We start from the raw sequence: 15,237 nt of genomic DNA, 5'->3' as shown, positions 1-15,237 counted from the left end.
TTACTATGGGGTCAGCAAAGCCACTGAAGTCCCATACCAGGCCTGAGGTCTCTGCTGAATTCCTTAACACTGCCATGAATATGAACCATAGATGGCCCGAGGATCTGGGTACCATAAACTTCTGTGATGCCCAATTTTTTCAATAATTCCGGACTTTCATCTTCCAGTCCTGATAGGAAGACTTTGGCCAGTGTCAGCCAAGTGTGTCCCCTGGCTTGTATGACCCAGTCTGTCAGGAACTGATTTCCAAGTATTACCTCAGGTTAAGCAGACTTGGCTCAAGGATGGAGGAGCAGATAGACTTCTGTTTCTATGCTTTAGGGTACTCAGGCTGATCCCATCTGCTCCATGTCCCAGAGCCTCCCAAGCCAGGCTGTGAGAGGCTCTTTCATTTCTTATCACTAAGTCTTTCCCAACTGAAGCAGTTTAGAGACAGTGTATTCCTTAATTATCTGTTTCTTACACTAGGCCATTATGAAGGCTTCCATTTTCATGCTGAATTATGGGTCCCATGTCCCCTTCTGTACTAAAAAGTAAACAAGAGGAGTATCTTTTATCCCATCTCTCTTATTCTCTCCTTCCTCTCTGATCCTTCCCTTAGGTTCCAGTTTGGATCCCAGGAAGGACTCTCTACCACAGATTTTATTTGTACTCTTTCCCTTATGCCCCACTGCTGTTTGAAGAAGCTAGCCAGTGTCTCTACCCCATCATCCTTCCCCTGGATTTCCTGACAGATCATAAGCTAACATGCAGGGCAGCAGTACACGGTCTTTTTCTACTGCAATTCCTCTTGTATCCAGTTCTGGAGAGCTCTGTTTCAACTGCAAGGATCACAAAGCTGCTACCTTAGCCAGCTTATAATCCAGTTTCCTATGTGCTGTTCTGAAAGACTTCAATACATTCTCTAGTTCATTATCCATTTAACTGCTTCAACTAGCTGGCTTTGAGAATCTTGATTTCATTTGAACATCTAATGAAGTCTTCAAGAGAACCATGTAATTGAATTTATGATCACAAATTTTAAGACAAAAAATCTGAACATAGAAATTGTCTGTTTAAAACTACCTGGGGACAGGAATAGACTTAGTAAGTCCAGCAAGACTGGCTGACAGATGGAGAAAACAGACACACTAGCACTATTAAAGGCCAACTATTAGCTTTTCAGGTCATTATTATTATGATGATGATGACACTTCCATACTGGCTTGAACTCATTTGTGTAGCCCAGGATAGTCTTGAACTCATGGCAATCCTACTTCCATACTGGCTTGAACTCATTTGTGTAGCCCAGGATGGTCTTGAACTCATGGCAATCCTCCAGCCTCCGACGTCCTCCATGCTAGAACAGCTTAGCTCTCTTTTTACCAATTACTCATCTGAACTCAGATCCCACAGTATGTTTGGTTGGCCACCACCTGGCTGGGGGAGTGGCTAGGGCTGGCCTTAGCACTTCCCTCCCTCAGCACTTCCCTTCACCCTCGCCCACACAGAAGCCCCCCTGCTCTTTCCCTTCACTTGACTCTCTCAAAAGGACACAGGGGAGAGTCCACAAATTCTCATCCCAATATCAACACCACCACCCCTTCCTGGGAATGGCAAATACCAGCCTGAGAACAGATAAGCAGATTCAGCTTCCAGCCCCCATGTCTATGAGGCTGGGACTCTTTCTGAGTGATGGCCAGACACTCCCCAACACAGGAGGCTTATGGCCTAGGAAGAAGCAAAGAATCATACATCCTTAGAGAGAAATCAAGCCAATTAAGCGTTCTGAGACACCTGTGACCGGTTTGTAAAAATACTTAACCCTGACAGCACCATAAAGGCCAGAAGAACAACCTCCTCAACTGCGCGACCCCGCCCGCTGACCCTGTCTGCGCCCCAAACAGGTGGAATTATAGCTTTCCTCATCTGCCATATAATCCTGAAGCCTTGGAACCTGCTTGTATAAATCCCTTAAACCCCTAGACGCGGGATCGCAACTTTGCTCTGCGCAATTTGCGATTCAAACCTGGGTTTGAATTAAAAAGGCTCTTTTGTTTCACTGCATCAGATACGGCAGTTCTTTGAGATCTCTTGGAGACCCCGAGACCTGGGCATAAGAGGATTGTGAAAATCCTGGGGCTCACGGTCACTGCAGAGACCAGGACTTCCCCTTCCCCCACCACTTCCCGCACCGGGCAGCAGACTTAGATACCTTATGCGGAGGAAAGCACCCCAATCCCCGAACCCACAACCCGCGGCTGTGTCTCCTCACCGAGACTGAGACTCAGCGGACACCAAGGCTGCAAGTCTCTTCCAAGATCCTGAAGCGCCATCCGGACCGTGGACGTACCGGCTCACCGCCGCTCCCGCGCGCGCTCTGAGACGTTTCTGCGAACCAGTCACAACGTTCGGGATTTACAATCGACCAATCACCGCGCTGAGCCGTGTTCGTAACCCGAGCCAATGGGCTGGGTCGTCCACTGCGTGCGCAGAAATAGGCGGGGCAAAGACTGGAAGCTAAACAAGGCTGGCGGAGCTTTTTTTCTTAGTATTCCAGTAACTGTTGGAGTCAGGACATCACTAGTGTTTTTCTTACCGTCTTGTCTTTCCTACACGACAGGGAACCTAGAGGCCAGTGGAGACAGCATACTTCCTGTAATAGCAGTCACCTTTGCCCCTGCCGGTGACTCTGAGCGTGCATGTGAAAGGTACCTCATCCCGTCAGACAGCACGCAAACGTTGTTCGTATTCGAATGTGAAGAGTAGCGTGACGTTAATCGGACTAAGAAGTAAGAGAAATGCAATCAAAATATTTCAAGGACGCACTTGCAGTGCTAGAACTTTACCGCACATCTGGGCCCGGGTTCTACTGGAAAGAGGCCAAAGCCGCCATGTTAACTAGGAGAGACAAGGCGCCCTTTGGTACTGCACATGCGCAGATGAGTGCACCCCCTTGACGGCCTGGAAGGGGGGCGGGGAAGAAGTGCGCGTGCGCGTGGCATCTTCGCATCCGGGCCGGAGTTCTCCTGCTCCTTCCCCCGCCCGGCGCAGCCATAGCACTTCGGTGCGTTGCGCCACGGGAGTCTAAGCAGTTTAGTGTGTGCGGCTGGGCGCTGGACCCCACCCGGTGGGCGACGAGACGTGCGTGCTTGGCGCCTTTCCGGCCAGGGCCCTAGTCGCTGCTCCGCCAGGATCTGGGGAGGTACTGTGTCTGGCCTCTAGGTGCATCGCTGCTCTGGGCTCCGCAACCCGCAGCCGACCGCCTTCCTCCGCCCTGCCTCTCCCCAGGGGCTCAGGCCGTCGGCTATAGCCCACCCTCCAGCTTAGAGGAGCGGGGCTGCGGTGCGGCGTTCAGCTCGTTCCCGCAGCCGGCCCTCCGGCCTGCCTTCCCCGAAGGCAGCGCGCGCCTTGGAGGGAGGGAGCAGTCTGTGCCGACACCGGCGCGGCCAGACGGGGAGATGAGCTTCTTCGGCTTCGGGCAGAGCGTGGAGGTGGAAATCTTGCTGAATGATGCGGAGAGTAGGAAGCGAGCGGAGCACAAGACTGAGGACGGGAAGAAGGAGAAATATTTCCTCTTCTACGACGGGGAAACCGTCTCGGGGAAGGTGAGCCTATCTCTGAAGAACCCCAACAAACGACTAGAGCACCAGGGCATCAAGATCGAATTCATTGGGCAGATCGGTGAGTCTATTCCCTGGGATCTTCCCAAGCCCGGGACGTCAGCCCGTCCCTAGAATCGAGTGTGGTACGGGCTGGTGGCAGAGATTTTCAGTGTCCAGCTTCTGCGAGGCCTGCGACAGGTTCTTTTCAACAGCAATCTAAAGCCTGAGATTCACCCACGAGTCCCGCCCGTGGGCGACTCCCCCATGCATTCATTACCTTCTTCTGTGCCAAAAGTGACAGCGTGCTGCTGGGGAGGTGGGGACAGCCTAGATAGGGTAGGGAGCCCTCTGCTGTATGGTCGGATCCTCACCTGGTGCTTGGGTGTCCCCATTGTCTCTGCAGTATGCTTTCAGCTTTGCTTCTAGTACCCGGGATTTCATAGTGAGGTAGACAATATCCTGCAGGTGGGTTTGACAGCTACAGCTGTCAGATCCAATCCAAAGTTAAGCAGTGACCCCACCCACCTATCCATCATCCCTCCTCTCCCTTTAAAATACAGTGTGATAGACAAGGATCATAAATTCCATCTATCTCACCTCCATTTTGTACTACATTTCATGCGGATGTTTTGAATACCTTTAACCTGACTGCCTCTATTTCTCAAACTTCTTTATTACAATGCTAGTATTTAGTGGTCTGATTTTCTCCTTAAAGTCAAAGAAGTGATGCTGCTGCAAAGACTATATAATTAAATGATCAAAAATTTGCAGTGCTCAATAGTTATCTTCAAATATTGTTAATTTTAATAGAACTAGACAAGGGAAGGCAGTAAAACAAAATATTTGGGGAGCCAGATGATTTTGGTGGCACATGCCTTAAATTGCAGCACTTGGGAGACAGAGACAGGTAGATCTGTGAGTTGAAGGCCTGATTCACATAGTTGTAGGCCAGCCGGCATTACACAGTGAGACTCTGTTTCAAAATAAAACAAAACCCCACAAAGATTTGGGGAGCTGCCCGTCATGACTGGGTTGTCACCGATTCTAAGTATTTTAAGTCTTTGGTGTTATCAAAGTGCTTGGGTACTTCTAAAAGAAAATATTTGTACCATGAAGTCACCAGTAGGTTATACCTCGGAGATAATAAACATCAGTCAGAAAATCCCTACCCTCTACCCCTTACTGCACATACGGACACTGATTTTAACAACTTCCTTCGGAAAGCTTGCTAAATTCACATGCTAAGAGTTGAACATATAATCTGTATGCTCCCTTTTACAGAAGATAGGAGGGGACCCTGAGAATGGGAGTCCTGGTAGCTAGGTTTTTGCAACCCACTGTTTGGCCTTAAACATCTCCCTCTGGTATTTACAAGTAATGAAATCTAGCTGAAGACTGGGTGATCGTATAGGAGCTGTTTGGGTTTCGTTTTTAAAGCCAGAAGGTGAAAGAGCTGTTGCTGTACCAGAAAAGAGAGTGAAGGGTGAATTTCACACTGGTTCCTCTCCTGCTTGAACCAGCAGGACAGGAGCACTGTCAATTGATGTTTGAAGCCACATCACTGTTGTTGAGGGCCATTAGTTGTATCTTCAGTCTTTCCTGAACTAGAAACCAGGACATCCCTTCCTTGTCACACAGTAATTCCTTGAGGTATTGTTGTGTGTCTCCACAGAGGATAAAGTCACTCAGTAAAGAGTCACAGGTCAGATTATATAAATCCAAAGCATTTTATGTTAAGCATAATATATGAAATAGTCAGTACTTGCCTACTGAGAATAGGTATTTTAAGTAGGAGTTTTAAAGTTGCTACATCAGTTCTTTTGCTCTGTAATACTAGTAACAACAGGTATGTTTTAGTCTTTGCCTATACCATCAACTCCCTGATTGTGAATAACACAAAAAGTTCCTTGCTTCATTCAGGCAGTATGAAATGAACCATTCTAGAAGGAAAGCATGGTGTCCAGGTCTCTTTCTATTTAAATACAAGGTAGCTAAAGAGGCTGTTTGCTGTAATTGCCCCACCTGGTCTCTTGCCTAACTCCTTCATTCCAAGATTGTAATAACCTTACTGAATTTTCTTGAAACCTTTTATTGCTTCTTGGGGTAATTTCCCATGAGACCTTGGTACTCTGACCTGAGGGGGCCCTTAGCTTTGTCAGCTGTAAACTAAGTATATTAAAATCACTTGGTTATTATGATGAGATATGGGGGGGGGCTGTGTCTCATGTCTCAGATATAGGGTTCCTTTATAGAGTTAAGAGTAGTCTATGTAGTGATACTTCCACTTCACAAACTGAGTTACATCCACTGATTCAGGCTCCCCTCTAGGCTTCATATGTTCTTCCCAGCTAGCTTACCATGTGGACTTTCACACAGAAGATTTTTCAGCTATTTGCCTTAAAAAGCATTTACTTCTGTCACATGAGCTTTCACATGGCTAGCAGTGGGTGTGGTGCTTAAAGTATATAGTTCAAGTTCATTCACATTCCTTATCCATGGCTACATGGAAGAATAGTAATAGATCAAAACAGAATTATAAACAGTATATTTATTGTTTGGGCTTGAGATTTCTTCATTGAGGAGAAGACATCAGAAAAACCTTTCTAAGCAGACATGATGGCATATACTTATAATGCCAAGACTCCAAAGGTTAAGCCAGGAAGATCTGGAGTTCTGGGTCAGTCTGGCAACACAGCAAGACACTGTCTCAAAACAAAGAAATAAAAGAAAAGCCTTTCTAGGTATGTTGGTATAAAAAAAAAAATCTCTCCTCCCACTTTCGCTACCACTTTTTTCATTCAGCACAAAGTATTTTCCTTGAGCATCATGTTTCTTTATTATCTTTGTGACTTCCCCAAAGAATCAGGGCATGACATACTGTGTCATACATCTAAGACAGTTATTTCTAAGTGACTTCAGGGCACCAGAGCGAGGCCAGTGGGTAACTTTGTTGAAGTTGTGGTTCTGTGGTTTTCTCCTTGGTTGCATTCTTTGACTATGTATCAAGTAGGTGGGACTTCTGTTATATTAGAAGGTCAGGTTATATGGGTAACTGTAGCTATAGCCAAGAGAGTTATTTACCATCACTGAGTTCTGTCCTTCCTGATAAAACGGTTTGTTTGTTTGTTTGTTTGTTTGTTTGGGTTTTGGAGGAGTTGGAGCTATAGTCCCTTGTCCAACTCTATAACTTGCTCTGACAATCTCTTCCATATCCTTCTCATAATCTTCTGCAAGGATGAACTTCCAAGATGCAATTTTCATGTTTTCTATCCCTTAAAAGCTGTTTTGTTTGTTTGCTTTTTACCAGCTCCTTAGAGGGAGTATATTTATTTCCTTTCTGGAGCTTGTCCCAGCGTGCCTTTCCAGACTTGCCTCTCTTTAACTTCTTCACTGATGATAGCTTCTTCAGATATCTTCTTCTAGTCAGGCATGATGGTACACACCTGGCAGCCCACCTCTTGGAAGACTGAAGCATGAGGATCATGAGTTCCAGGTCAGCCTGGGCTACATAGTGAGACCTTTTTTTAAAAAAAAAAAAAATGAACTTAACAAGGACTGGGGGAGTGGCTCACCAGTTGAAAGCACTGGCTGTTCTTCCAGAGGTCTTGAGTTCAGTTCCCAGCACCCACATGGCAGGCAGCTTACAGCAGTTTATAACTTTAGTCCCATGGAATCTAACACTCTCGTCTGCTACAGAGACATACATGTAGACAAAACACCTAAATAAATAAATAAATAAATAAATAAATCTTTTTTGTTTTGTATTGCTTTGTCTTTTCTAGACAGGGTTTTTCTGTATAGCACTGGTTATCCTGGAACTTGCTCTGTAGATCAGGCTGGCCTTGAACTCACAGAGATCTATCTGCCTCTGCCTTCCTAGTGCTGGGAATAAAGTATTCGCCACCACCCCCCAGCTATAAATCTTTCTTTCTTTTTTTTAATGAAGTAAATAAATAATAAAATCCTCTTCTGCATGAAGCACTGGTTTCAAACCCCAGTACTGCCAAACAAACAAACAAGTAAACAAACCTCTGTTCCTTCTGAAGTTTTGGTGTCTTTCCCCTTGTATTTTAACTTATGTTTTCTTCTGAAAAGTATGACCTGCCTAATTTGTACTTTTTCTTCAAAAGTCTGCTAATCACTTCCTCTACTGTTCTTCTAAGTTCCAAGGTTACCTCTTTTCAAGCAGGTTGTGACTTCATTATTGTTGTATTTATTTTGTTTTTGTTTTTGTTTTCCAATTGTCTTATCTTCTTAACCCAAAGGCCAGAAACTGCCTCCATTCCATCACTAGTCCAGTGGTTAATCTCTAGTCTCAGTGGCTAGCACAGAGAAAGTGCTAATTAACCATTTGTCACCTGGTTGGTTCAGATCTAAGATTTTACAGAAATTATTTTCTGGATTTTCTTTTTTCTTTCTTTTTTTTTTTATCTTCTGTAGAATTCAGGAATAAACTAAGAAGCCACAGCTATGCTAGGCAAGTATTTCTCAACTCTGAACTACATCCCCAGTCCCTAGAATCACTTTAATGAAAGAAAGGGATAGTCTAGATCAATCAGCTAGGTCTCGTGCACATGCTTGTATAGGACACAGTAATGAACTAGCTAGGCATTCTCTTAGTCAAGGCCACTGAGAGCTTAGGTAGCATGTGACCATCATGCGTCTACTGGAACAGCATCTTCTTGAGGGATCTGGGATTCGAGAGCAATACATCTGATGTCAGCTTACTTGATTTTTCTTTTTCTTTTTTCTTTTTTTTCCCATCATATTCTTATTTCAAGTTGAGAATACCTCTTCCTGTTGAAAAGAGGAAAAGAGGGGTTGCCAGACCTGTGGCTCATGCAGCAAGCACTGCAGCAACCTTCCAGTTTGAATACTGTTTCAAGCGAGTAATCAGTTCCTAGATTTTAATATAGACCCTTGTTTTAGTGATCCTGTTTTTCAGCTGCTTTGCTGTCCTCTCTGTATCTAGCACTCTTCTCCTGATAGCATAGTCTCTATTGGAACAATGCCAATAAATGTGTGGTAAGGGAAGTCTTCTAGGTGAGACTGGTAGGATTGGAAAAATAAGAAGTATACAAGGAGCAGTGAGGGTGCTACTGCACAGTTAGAGAAGAGACCATTTTCCTGCTGAAATCCTTTGGGAAACACTGGTAAAAGGTGTAAGCCAGACTTGGGAACCTTGAAGGTTAATGGGGTTAGACAAACCAAATATAATTAGGTCAAACTTGCAGAGATGGGCAGACACAAATATCCTTATACCCGAGAGCCAAATAGATAGTTTTAAAAAATTGTTTCGTGAGCTTATCAATACCAGTAAGCCTGTCCTTTAAAAAGAAAACCCCAGAGACTTTATTTTAGCTCATTTACTCTTGAAATACCAAATGAAAAAGCATGCAGAGGTTAACTGACAGACTTACTAAGTTGTCAGCAGGGCTTAGATTTGCACAGAGCAGAAATATGCATGTACAACCCAGAGGTTGCATTATTCCTTTGGGTCTGCCAGGGGCAGGAGCTAGATGGAGCTATAGCAAGCAGGACTCTTGATCACATAATCTGCCAACAGAGGCTGGGAAAGTAAGATGAAAACGAGGCTCTTGCTGCTTTGTATCTCTCCCAGGCCTAATACAAAATCTAGACTAAACATGGCAGTAGCCCAGCAGCCGGTCCCAGGATGTTTGAAGGGCTCAGCCTGTAATGTCAAGTTGGCTCAATTTCCTTCTACAGTGGCAACCTCCCTTCTTGGCTGTTGGTGGCCGGTATTACCATGAAAACATCCTGAATGCAAAAATTACTTCCTCTTTTTGAGTGAGGGAGGAAGCTAATGACAGAAGTTACTTGAAGGGAAAAAAAAAAGGATGTAGTGAGAGATAGAGTTTCTTCCTCTCCCATGAAGGGCTGTGGTGCTTGGGATAGGAGAGGGGCTTTTTAATAGTCTCTTTAGGGCCTAAGTCTCTTGCTAGAGCCCTTGAATTTTCTGCCTTAATTTATTGAAGATGAAACCAACCTTTTTGACAAATAACAATGTCAAGCTACTATTTCTGCCACTTTGGACACAGTGTTTGCAGACACATTCCAAGCTGCCTATAACATTACAACTCAAAAAGGCCATTCCAAGCTAGATGTGATGGCATACACCTATATTCCTAGCAATAGAGAGGATGAACCAGGAGAATGACCCCAATTTAAAGCCAGTCTGGGCTATGTAGCAAGTCCCATCTTAACAAAATAAAACAAGAAAAGGCTCTTCTTGCTCTCCTCAGACCACAGTGTTCTCTCATGCAATTTCTTGTAGGCAATGATACTGATGTGTTACAGGAAGAAAGGCACTGGAGAGAATGTGATGCTGTACAGCCCGAGCCCCCTGCTGGGCCAGGCAGGGACTTCTGCACCACGGCTAAGATCCTCAAATACTGCAGTCCAAACACACTCTGAACCCTTTCTGTTTTTTTTTTTTTTTTTTTTTTTAATTTCTCATGTTGTTTTGGGGCTGTATGATCGTTGCCTTCCTTCCCTTTCCATTTTCTCCTTGATGCTGCAGCTTTTCCACTGGAAGTTTATGGAAATCAGGGCAATGTGCTTCTTATATGAATTCACTGGACCAAAATCCAGTGCCTGGGAGCTGAGATACAGGGTTCCCAAGTTAGGGGTTCATTTCTCACGTGAGCCAGCACCATCCATCAGGCTAGGTAGCAAGACTGGAAGATTTCTTGTCACTTACAATGGCCTGTTCTGTCCTGTCCTGTCCTGTCCTTCTCTTCATGTTCTAACTTTACTAGGGGCATAGTTAGTTACTGGGTTATTCACTTTCTCCTGCATAATTTGGAACTGTCATTTCCCTTCAGTGGATTTGTGGATCATCACTTACTACCTATCATGCCACCCACTGCTGATAGCACTTTATCTTTGTAAAAGGAAGTAGATTATTTGTAATAAAAGACTGATGGCCAGTCATGGTGGCACATGCTTTCCATACCTAGCACTCAAGGCAGTGACAGGTGGATCTCTGTGAGTTCAAGGCCAGCCTGGTCTACATGGCAAATTCCAGGACAGCTATTGCTACAGAGAGACACTGTATCAAAAAACACGACAAAGCCGGGCGGTGGTGGCGCACGCCTTTAATCCCAGCACTTGGGAGGCAGAGGCAGGCGGATTTCTGAGTTCGAGGCCAGCCTGGTCTACAGAGTGAGTTCCAGGACAGCCAGGGCTATACAGAGAAACCCTGTCTCGAAAAAAAAAAAAAAAAAAAACACGACAAAACAAAACATTGATTAAAATATAACTAGGTAGGACATAATCGGTGTATATTAACCATAGGATACACTGTAAATTTGTATGGAAATAGCATCACTAGAGTGAAATTATCTACACTATTACCATATTCATGAATTGGATAAATGCTTTTTGAGTTTTGTTTACCTTTTTGTTTAGTTTTGGAATGTCTATCTTTCTGTCTGCTTTTCTTTCTGTCTGTCTTTCTGTCTCCCTCTCCCCCTCCCTAATGCTGATGTCAAACACAGGGCCACCTCATGCAAGACAGACAAGTACTCAACCAGCAAACTCTACCTCCAGCTCAAGTTGAGTAAATCTTAAAACAGCCCACTCTGCTTCTAAACACCCCCAAGCTATGGAAAAGCTCTCATGGGATGAGCATGTCAGGGGAGGCGAATGGAGTGTTGTAGGGATTTTGTAGTCATGTTAAGATTAACAACTGAGATTGTTTCTCTTTGTCAGGAGGTGGTCTTCCCAGCAGGACAGGGCTGAAGACTGCAGTGGCTCTAGAAAGGCAGAATATCTGATTTCTTGAGCCCCAAAAAGTTTTGATCTCAGTGATGGCTTCAGATCTTACACTGTTGGAGTTGGATCCAGAGCAAGTACACCCCTGAGAAAGAGAAGTGATGATGCCCTAGAGATGCTGAGAATGAGGACCAGGCCTGAGAGACAGTGGGTTTGTCTTTCAAGCAGCTGCTTCGTTGTCCCCGTTCATCCCACTCCTATGGGGCATAGCCTAGCACAGTGCTTGAACTCAAGGATATCTGAGGGATGACACTTGAACTATCATGTGCTGTGTATCATCACAGGCAGAATTCACTGCTTCCATCTAGGGTCCAGGAAGCTGGAGCTCTGGGTTTCATCTTTAAAGGGCCTTAAGTCCAAAATAGAAAAAAATATATCAACTTAACAACTTAATTCTTGTATATATTGTTTTATATATACATATAAAATATTTTGTTACATATAATAACTCTTAAGTTGTAGAATACAAAAAGACATAAATAATATAAGTCTGGTGGTAACATGAGCTTATCATGAAGAAATACCAGCTGGGCATGGGCTCCCGTCATAGTTCCAGAATTTGAGAGGATAAGACAGAAGGATTGCTGTGAGTTTGAGGCTAGCCTGTGCTACACAGTGAATTTTGGGCCAAACAGACTGTGTGATTAGAAGGCCTGATCCGCTCATCTAGCAGGATTATTGTAAGAATGATATAATGAAGTAGCCATGCATATCCTGCAGAAGTCAGGAATGTTAGCAAGGTGCTCTGTTTTTTATGTTGATTCTTTTGACATATGCTGAAAAGCTGCTCACTGTTCTCAGAATTTTCTTAGCTTTATTGGTATATAGTCAGTGGATTGCTAACAGGAGTAATGGCCTGGAGTATCACATTGGCTTTTATTTATCAACTATTAAGGTTTCTTTATTTAATATATATGAGTATTTTGCCTACATGTATGCATGCATGCCTGGTGCCTATAGAGGTCAGACAAGGACACTGAGCCCCTGGAACTCTAGTTAAGATGGCTATGTGCTACCGTGGGTACTGAGAAATGAACCCAGGCCCTTGCAAGAGCAACAAATGCTCTTAACCAGTGAATTTTCTCTCCATCGTATGAGTTTTCTTTGTATCATGATTCTCCATATGAGAAGCAGAAGAGATGCCAGGGTATGATGGTGTATACCTACTATTCTAGTTACTTGAGACTGGGGCAGGAGAATTCTTATGCCCAAGAATGAGTGGCCAACCCAGGTAACATAGTAAGACCTTGTCTCAAACAAACAAAAAGAGGAAGGCATCTCTGGAAAGGCATGTATATGGGGAAGTCATTGGAGGGGATGGTGTTAGGGAAAAAGAAGAGACCGTGAAACAAGGCCACAAGTCTGGTTTGAGGCCTTCAGAAGAGAACAATGCCTGCCACCTGCAGTGCCCTCTCTAGGTTCACACAGGTTCATGTAAAAGGTTTTGTTCTCCCTCCAGAACTCTACTATGACCGTGGGAACCACCATGAGTTTGTGTCTTTGGTGAAGGACCTGGCTCGGCCAGGAGAAATCACCCAATCGCAGACCTTCGACTTTGAGTTCACCCACGTGGAAAAGCCGTATGAGTCCTACACAGGACAGAATGTGAAGCTACGGTAAGTGGCCCTGCTGTTCCTGTTGTGCCCCAGTCTTGTCTCACAGGGGCAGGCTCTGAAGCTCCGTGGCTTTTAAGGGGTCTCTGTGTGGCAACTAAGAAGGAAGAGTACTGCCAGCTGCAGTGTGCTAGTGCATGCTACCACTGGGCTCCCCTGGGGGAAAGCCTGCTGACTGTACTTCCCATGACTGTCCTCGAACCTGAATGCAACCTCCGTGATCTTTACCGTTACCATCACACAGAGTCCCTCAAGACCAAGGGCCTCACAGAGTGTAGGGAAGTGATAATGAAGCAAAGGGATTTTAGAATATATTTGTTTCTTAGGTAAGTCATTTCATTGTAAGTTCATATCATTTAAATTGTAGATATCTTTGACAACCATTTCTTAGAATTTTTGAAAATTCAGGAATTGGCTTTCATATGTGAGGTGGCTACAGACAGACACCCTAGCTTGGTTTCAGAGGTATTAACTCCTTCCCATCTAGTTCCCCCATAGAACATCAATGTCATTTTGGACTCTGTAACTTAAAGTGTTTTGAAAATGGATAAGTTTAGGATTCTAACTCTAGATCTGTCTCCTCCATCTTTTGGAAGAGATAAGAAAACAATGGTTTCATGCATAACAGAAGTCTTTAAAAATGTTACACAGCGTAACAGAGTCTTTAAGAATTGGACAGAGGGCCAGGCATTTGGCTTAGTGTGCATTTACCTAGCAGTATATCATTCGGGACCCATTCTAGGGTCCTAAACCAAAACGTTAATGTGTCTAGGAACACCTGAGATTATTTTTACTACCACCGTCTGGGAAACTGAGAAAGGAGAGAAGTGCCTGGGCCTCTTGTATTAGAAAATAAAAACCCACAGCAGCTCTGGACTCCTAGGTTATGTGACATCACCGAGATACAGCAGACTCTCCTGTCATCTGATTCCCTGATCCCAAGTGCTGATCTCACAAGCTCAACTTGTTTTCACCACTTATGGACCAGGGTGAGGACTGCAGTGAGACCAGCATTCCCCTTTCTTCTTCCTAGTTTCCCTCCACCCATCATAACTGTTTATAGACTCTTTTTGAGATATTTGCACTAGATTCCTACTAAAGACAGTGATTCATCCTGTCACTCTAGAGAAAGTACAAGCCAGGATTATCTATCACTGACTTAGCTTTGTATGGGATGTTTTGTTTTGGGTTTTTTTTTTTTTTTTTAAATCTCAACACAAGCTCTTGTTATGTACTGTAGGCTGACCTCAAACTCTCAGTCCCCCTGCCTCAACCTCCTGAGTGCCTGAATTACAGGTGTCTGTCACTGGAGTGATCAGTAACAACACCCCCTTCCTCCCCCCCCCCCCAAGTTCTTAGCACAAAGGAGATTTATTTGCCTCAGAGGGTCAAATGACAGGGAAAACAAGAGAAAGATAGGAGACAGAGGAGGAGGGAGAAGACAAAGGGAACAAGGGAGAAGGTCAGGGGTATTTGTCCCAAGGGACAGAGGACTGCCTCTGGATAGAGAAGAGACAGAAGTGGCCCATAGGCAAATGGCAATTTATAAAAGTACAAGATGAAATCCATGTTAGGTTGAAGTGTTTGATTTTATTTGGGCATGTTAAATAAGGAAGCCAAAGGGAGCTTTTGAATGTTGGACTTTAATACTTTGGTATGTGGACCTTGGTGGTCAGCCTCAGAGGAGGAAGTAGCCAAATAAGAGAATTGACTTTGGTGGCTAGCTTTAGGAATGTAATCCAGCCCGGCGGTGGTGGCGCACGCCTTTAATCCCAGCACTTGGGAGGCAGAGGCCGGTAGATTTCTGAGTTCGAGGCCAGCCTGGTCTACAGAGTGAGTTCCAGGACAGCCAGGGCTATACAGAGAAACCCTGTCTTGAAAAAACCAAAAAAAAAAAAAAAAAAAAACTGAGTAAATAAATAGGCAGAGGGCTCAAAGTATAGCTCAGTGTGGAGCAGCATATGCACAGACTTGACGAATTAATATGCAAGGCACTGGCTCAGTCCCCAACGACACACACACAGAATTAAACAGAATCACTGCGATCCAGTAGTTCACTTCAGTAGTAGATCCAAAATAACTGGACACTGAGTCTGGAGCAGAGAGTCTGACACCTGTGTCTATGCCTTGCAACAGAGACAGTCGATCTCTGGCTTCCAGGCCAGGCAGGGCTAATAGTGAGACCCTATCCAAAAAAAAAAAAAAGAAAAAAAGAAAAAGAAAAGCTACATTCAGTTAGACAT

At 44.4% G+C, this 15,237-nt stretch overlaps 2 protein-coding genes across 2 annotated transcripts in view; one reads left to right on the top strand and one right to left on the bottom strand.

Annotated features, from left to right (window-relative positions):
• The window catches only part of Ncapd3 (non-SMC condensin II complex subunit D3), a 67,801-nt gene extending 65,453 nt beyond the window's left edge, over positions 1 to 2,348 (bottom strand). The window contains exon 1 of the mRNA XM_028763931.1: positions 2,255 to 2,348. Within this exon, the coding sequence (XP_028619764.1) occupies positions 2,255 to 2,315 (61 nt within the window). The 5' untranslated portion in view covers positions 2,316 to 2,348. The remainder of the gene's footprint in view (positions 1 to 2,254) is intronic.
• A 956-nt stretch (positions 2,349 to 3,304) lies between these two features.
• The window catches only part of Vps26b (VPS26, retromer complex component B), a 24,989-nt gene continuing 13,056 nt past the window's right edge, over positions 3,305 to 15,237 (top strand). The window contains exons 1-2 of the mRNA XM_028763700.1: positions 3,305 to 3,663; positions 12,841 to 12,997. Of these exons, the coding sequence (XP_028619533.1) occupies positions 3,441 to 3,663; positions 12,841 to 12,997 (380 nt within the window). The 5' untranslated portion in view covers positions 3,305 to 3,440. The remainder of the gene's footprint in view (positions 3,664 to 12,840; positions 12,998 to 15,237) is intronic.

Source organism: Grammomys surdaster, unplaced genomic scaffold (assembly GCF_004785775.1).
Source record: "Grammomys surdaster isolate TR1022 unplaced genomic scaffold, NIH_TR_1.0 140, whole genome shotgun sequence".
Taxonomy (NCBI): domain Eukaryota; kingdom Metazoa; phylum Chordata; class Mammalia; order Rodentia; family Muridae; genus Grammomys; species Grammomys surdaster.
This window is presented reverse-complemented; position numbering and strand designations above follow the sequence as displayed.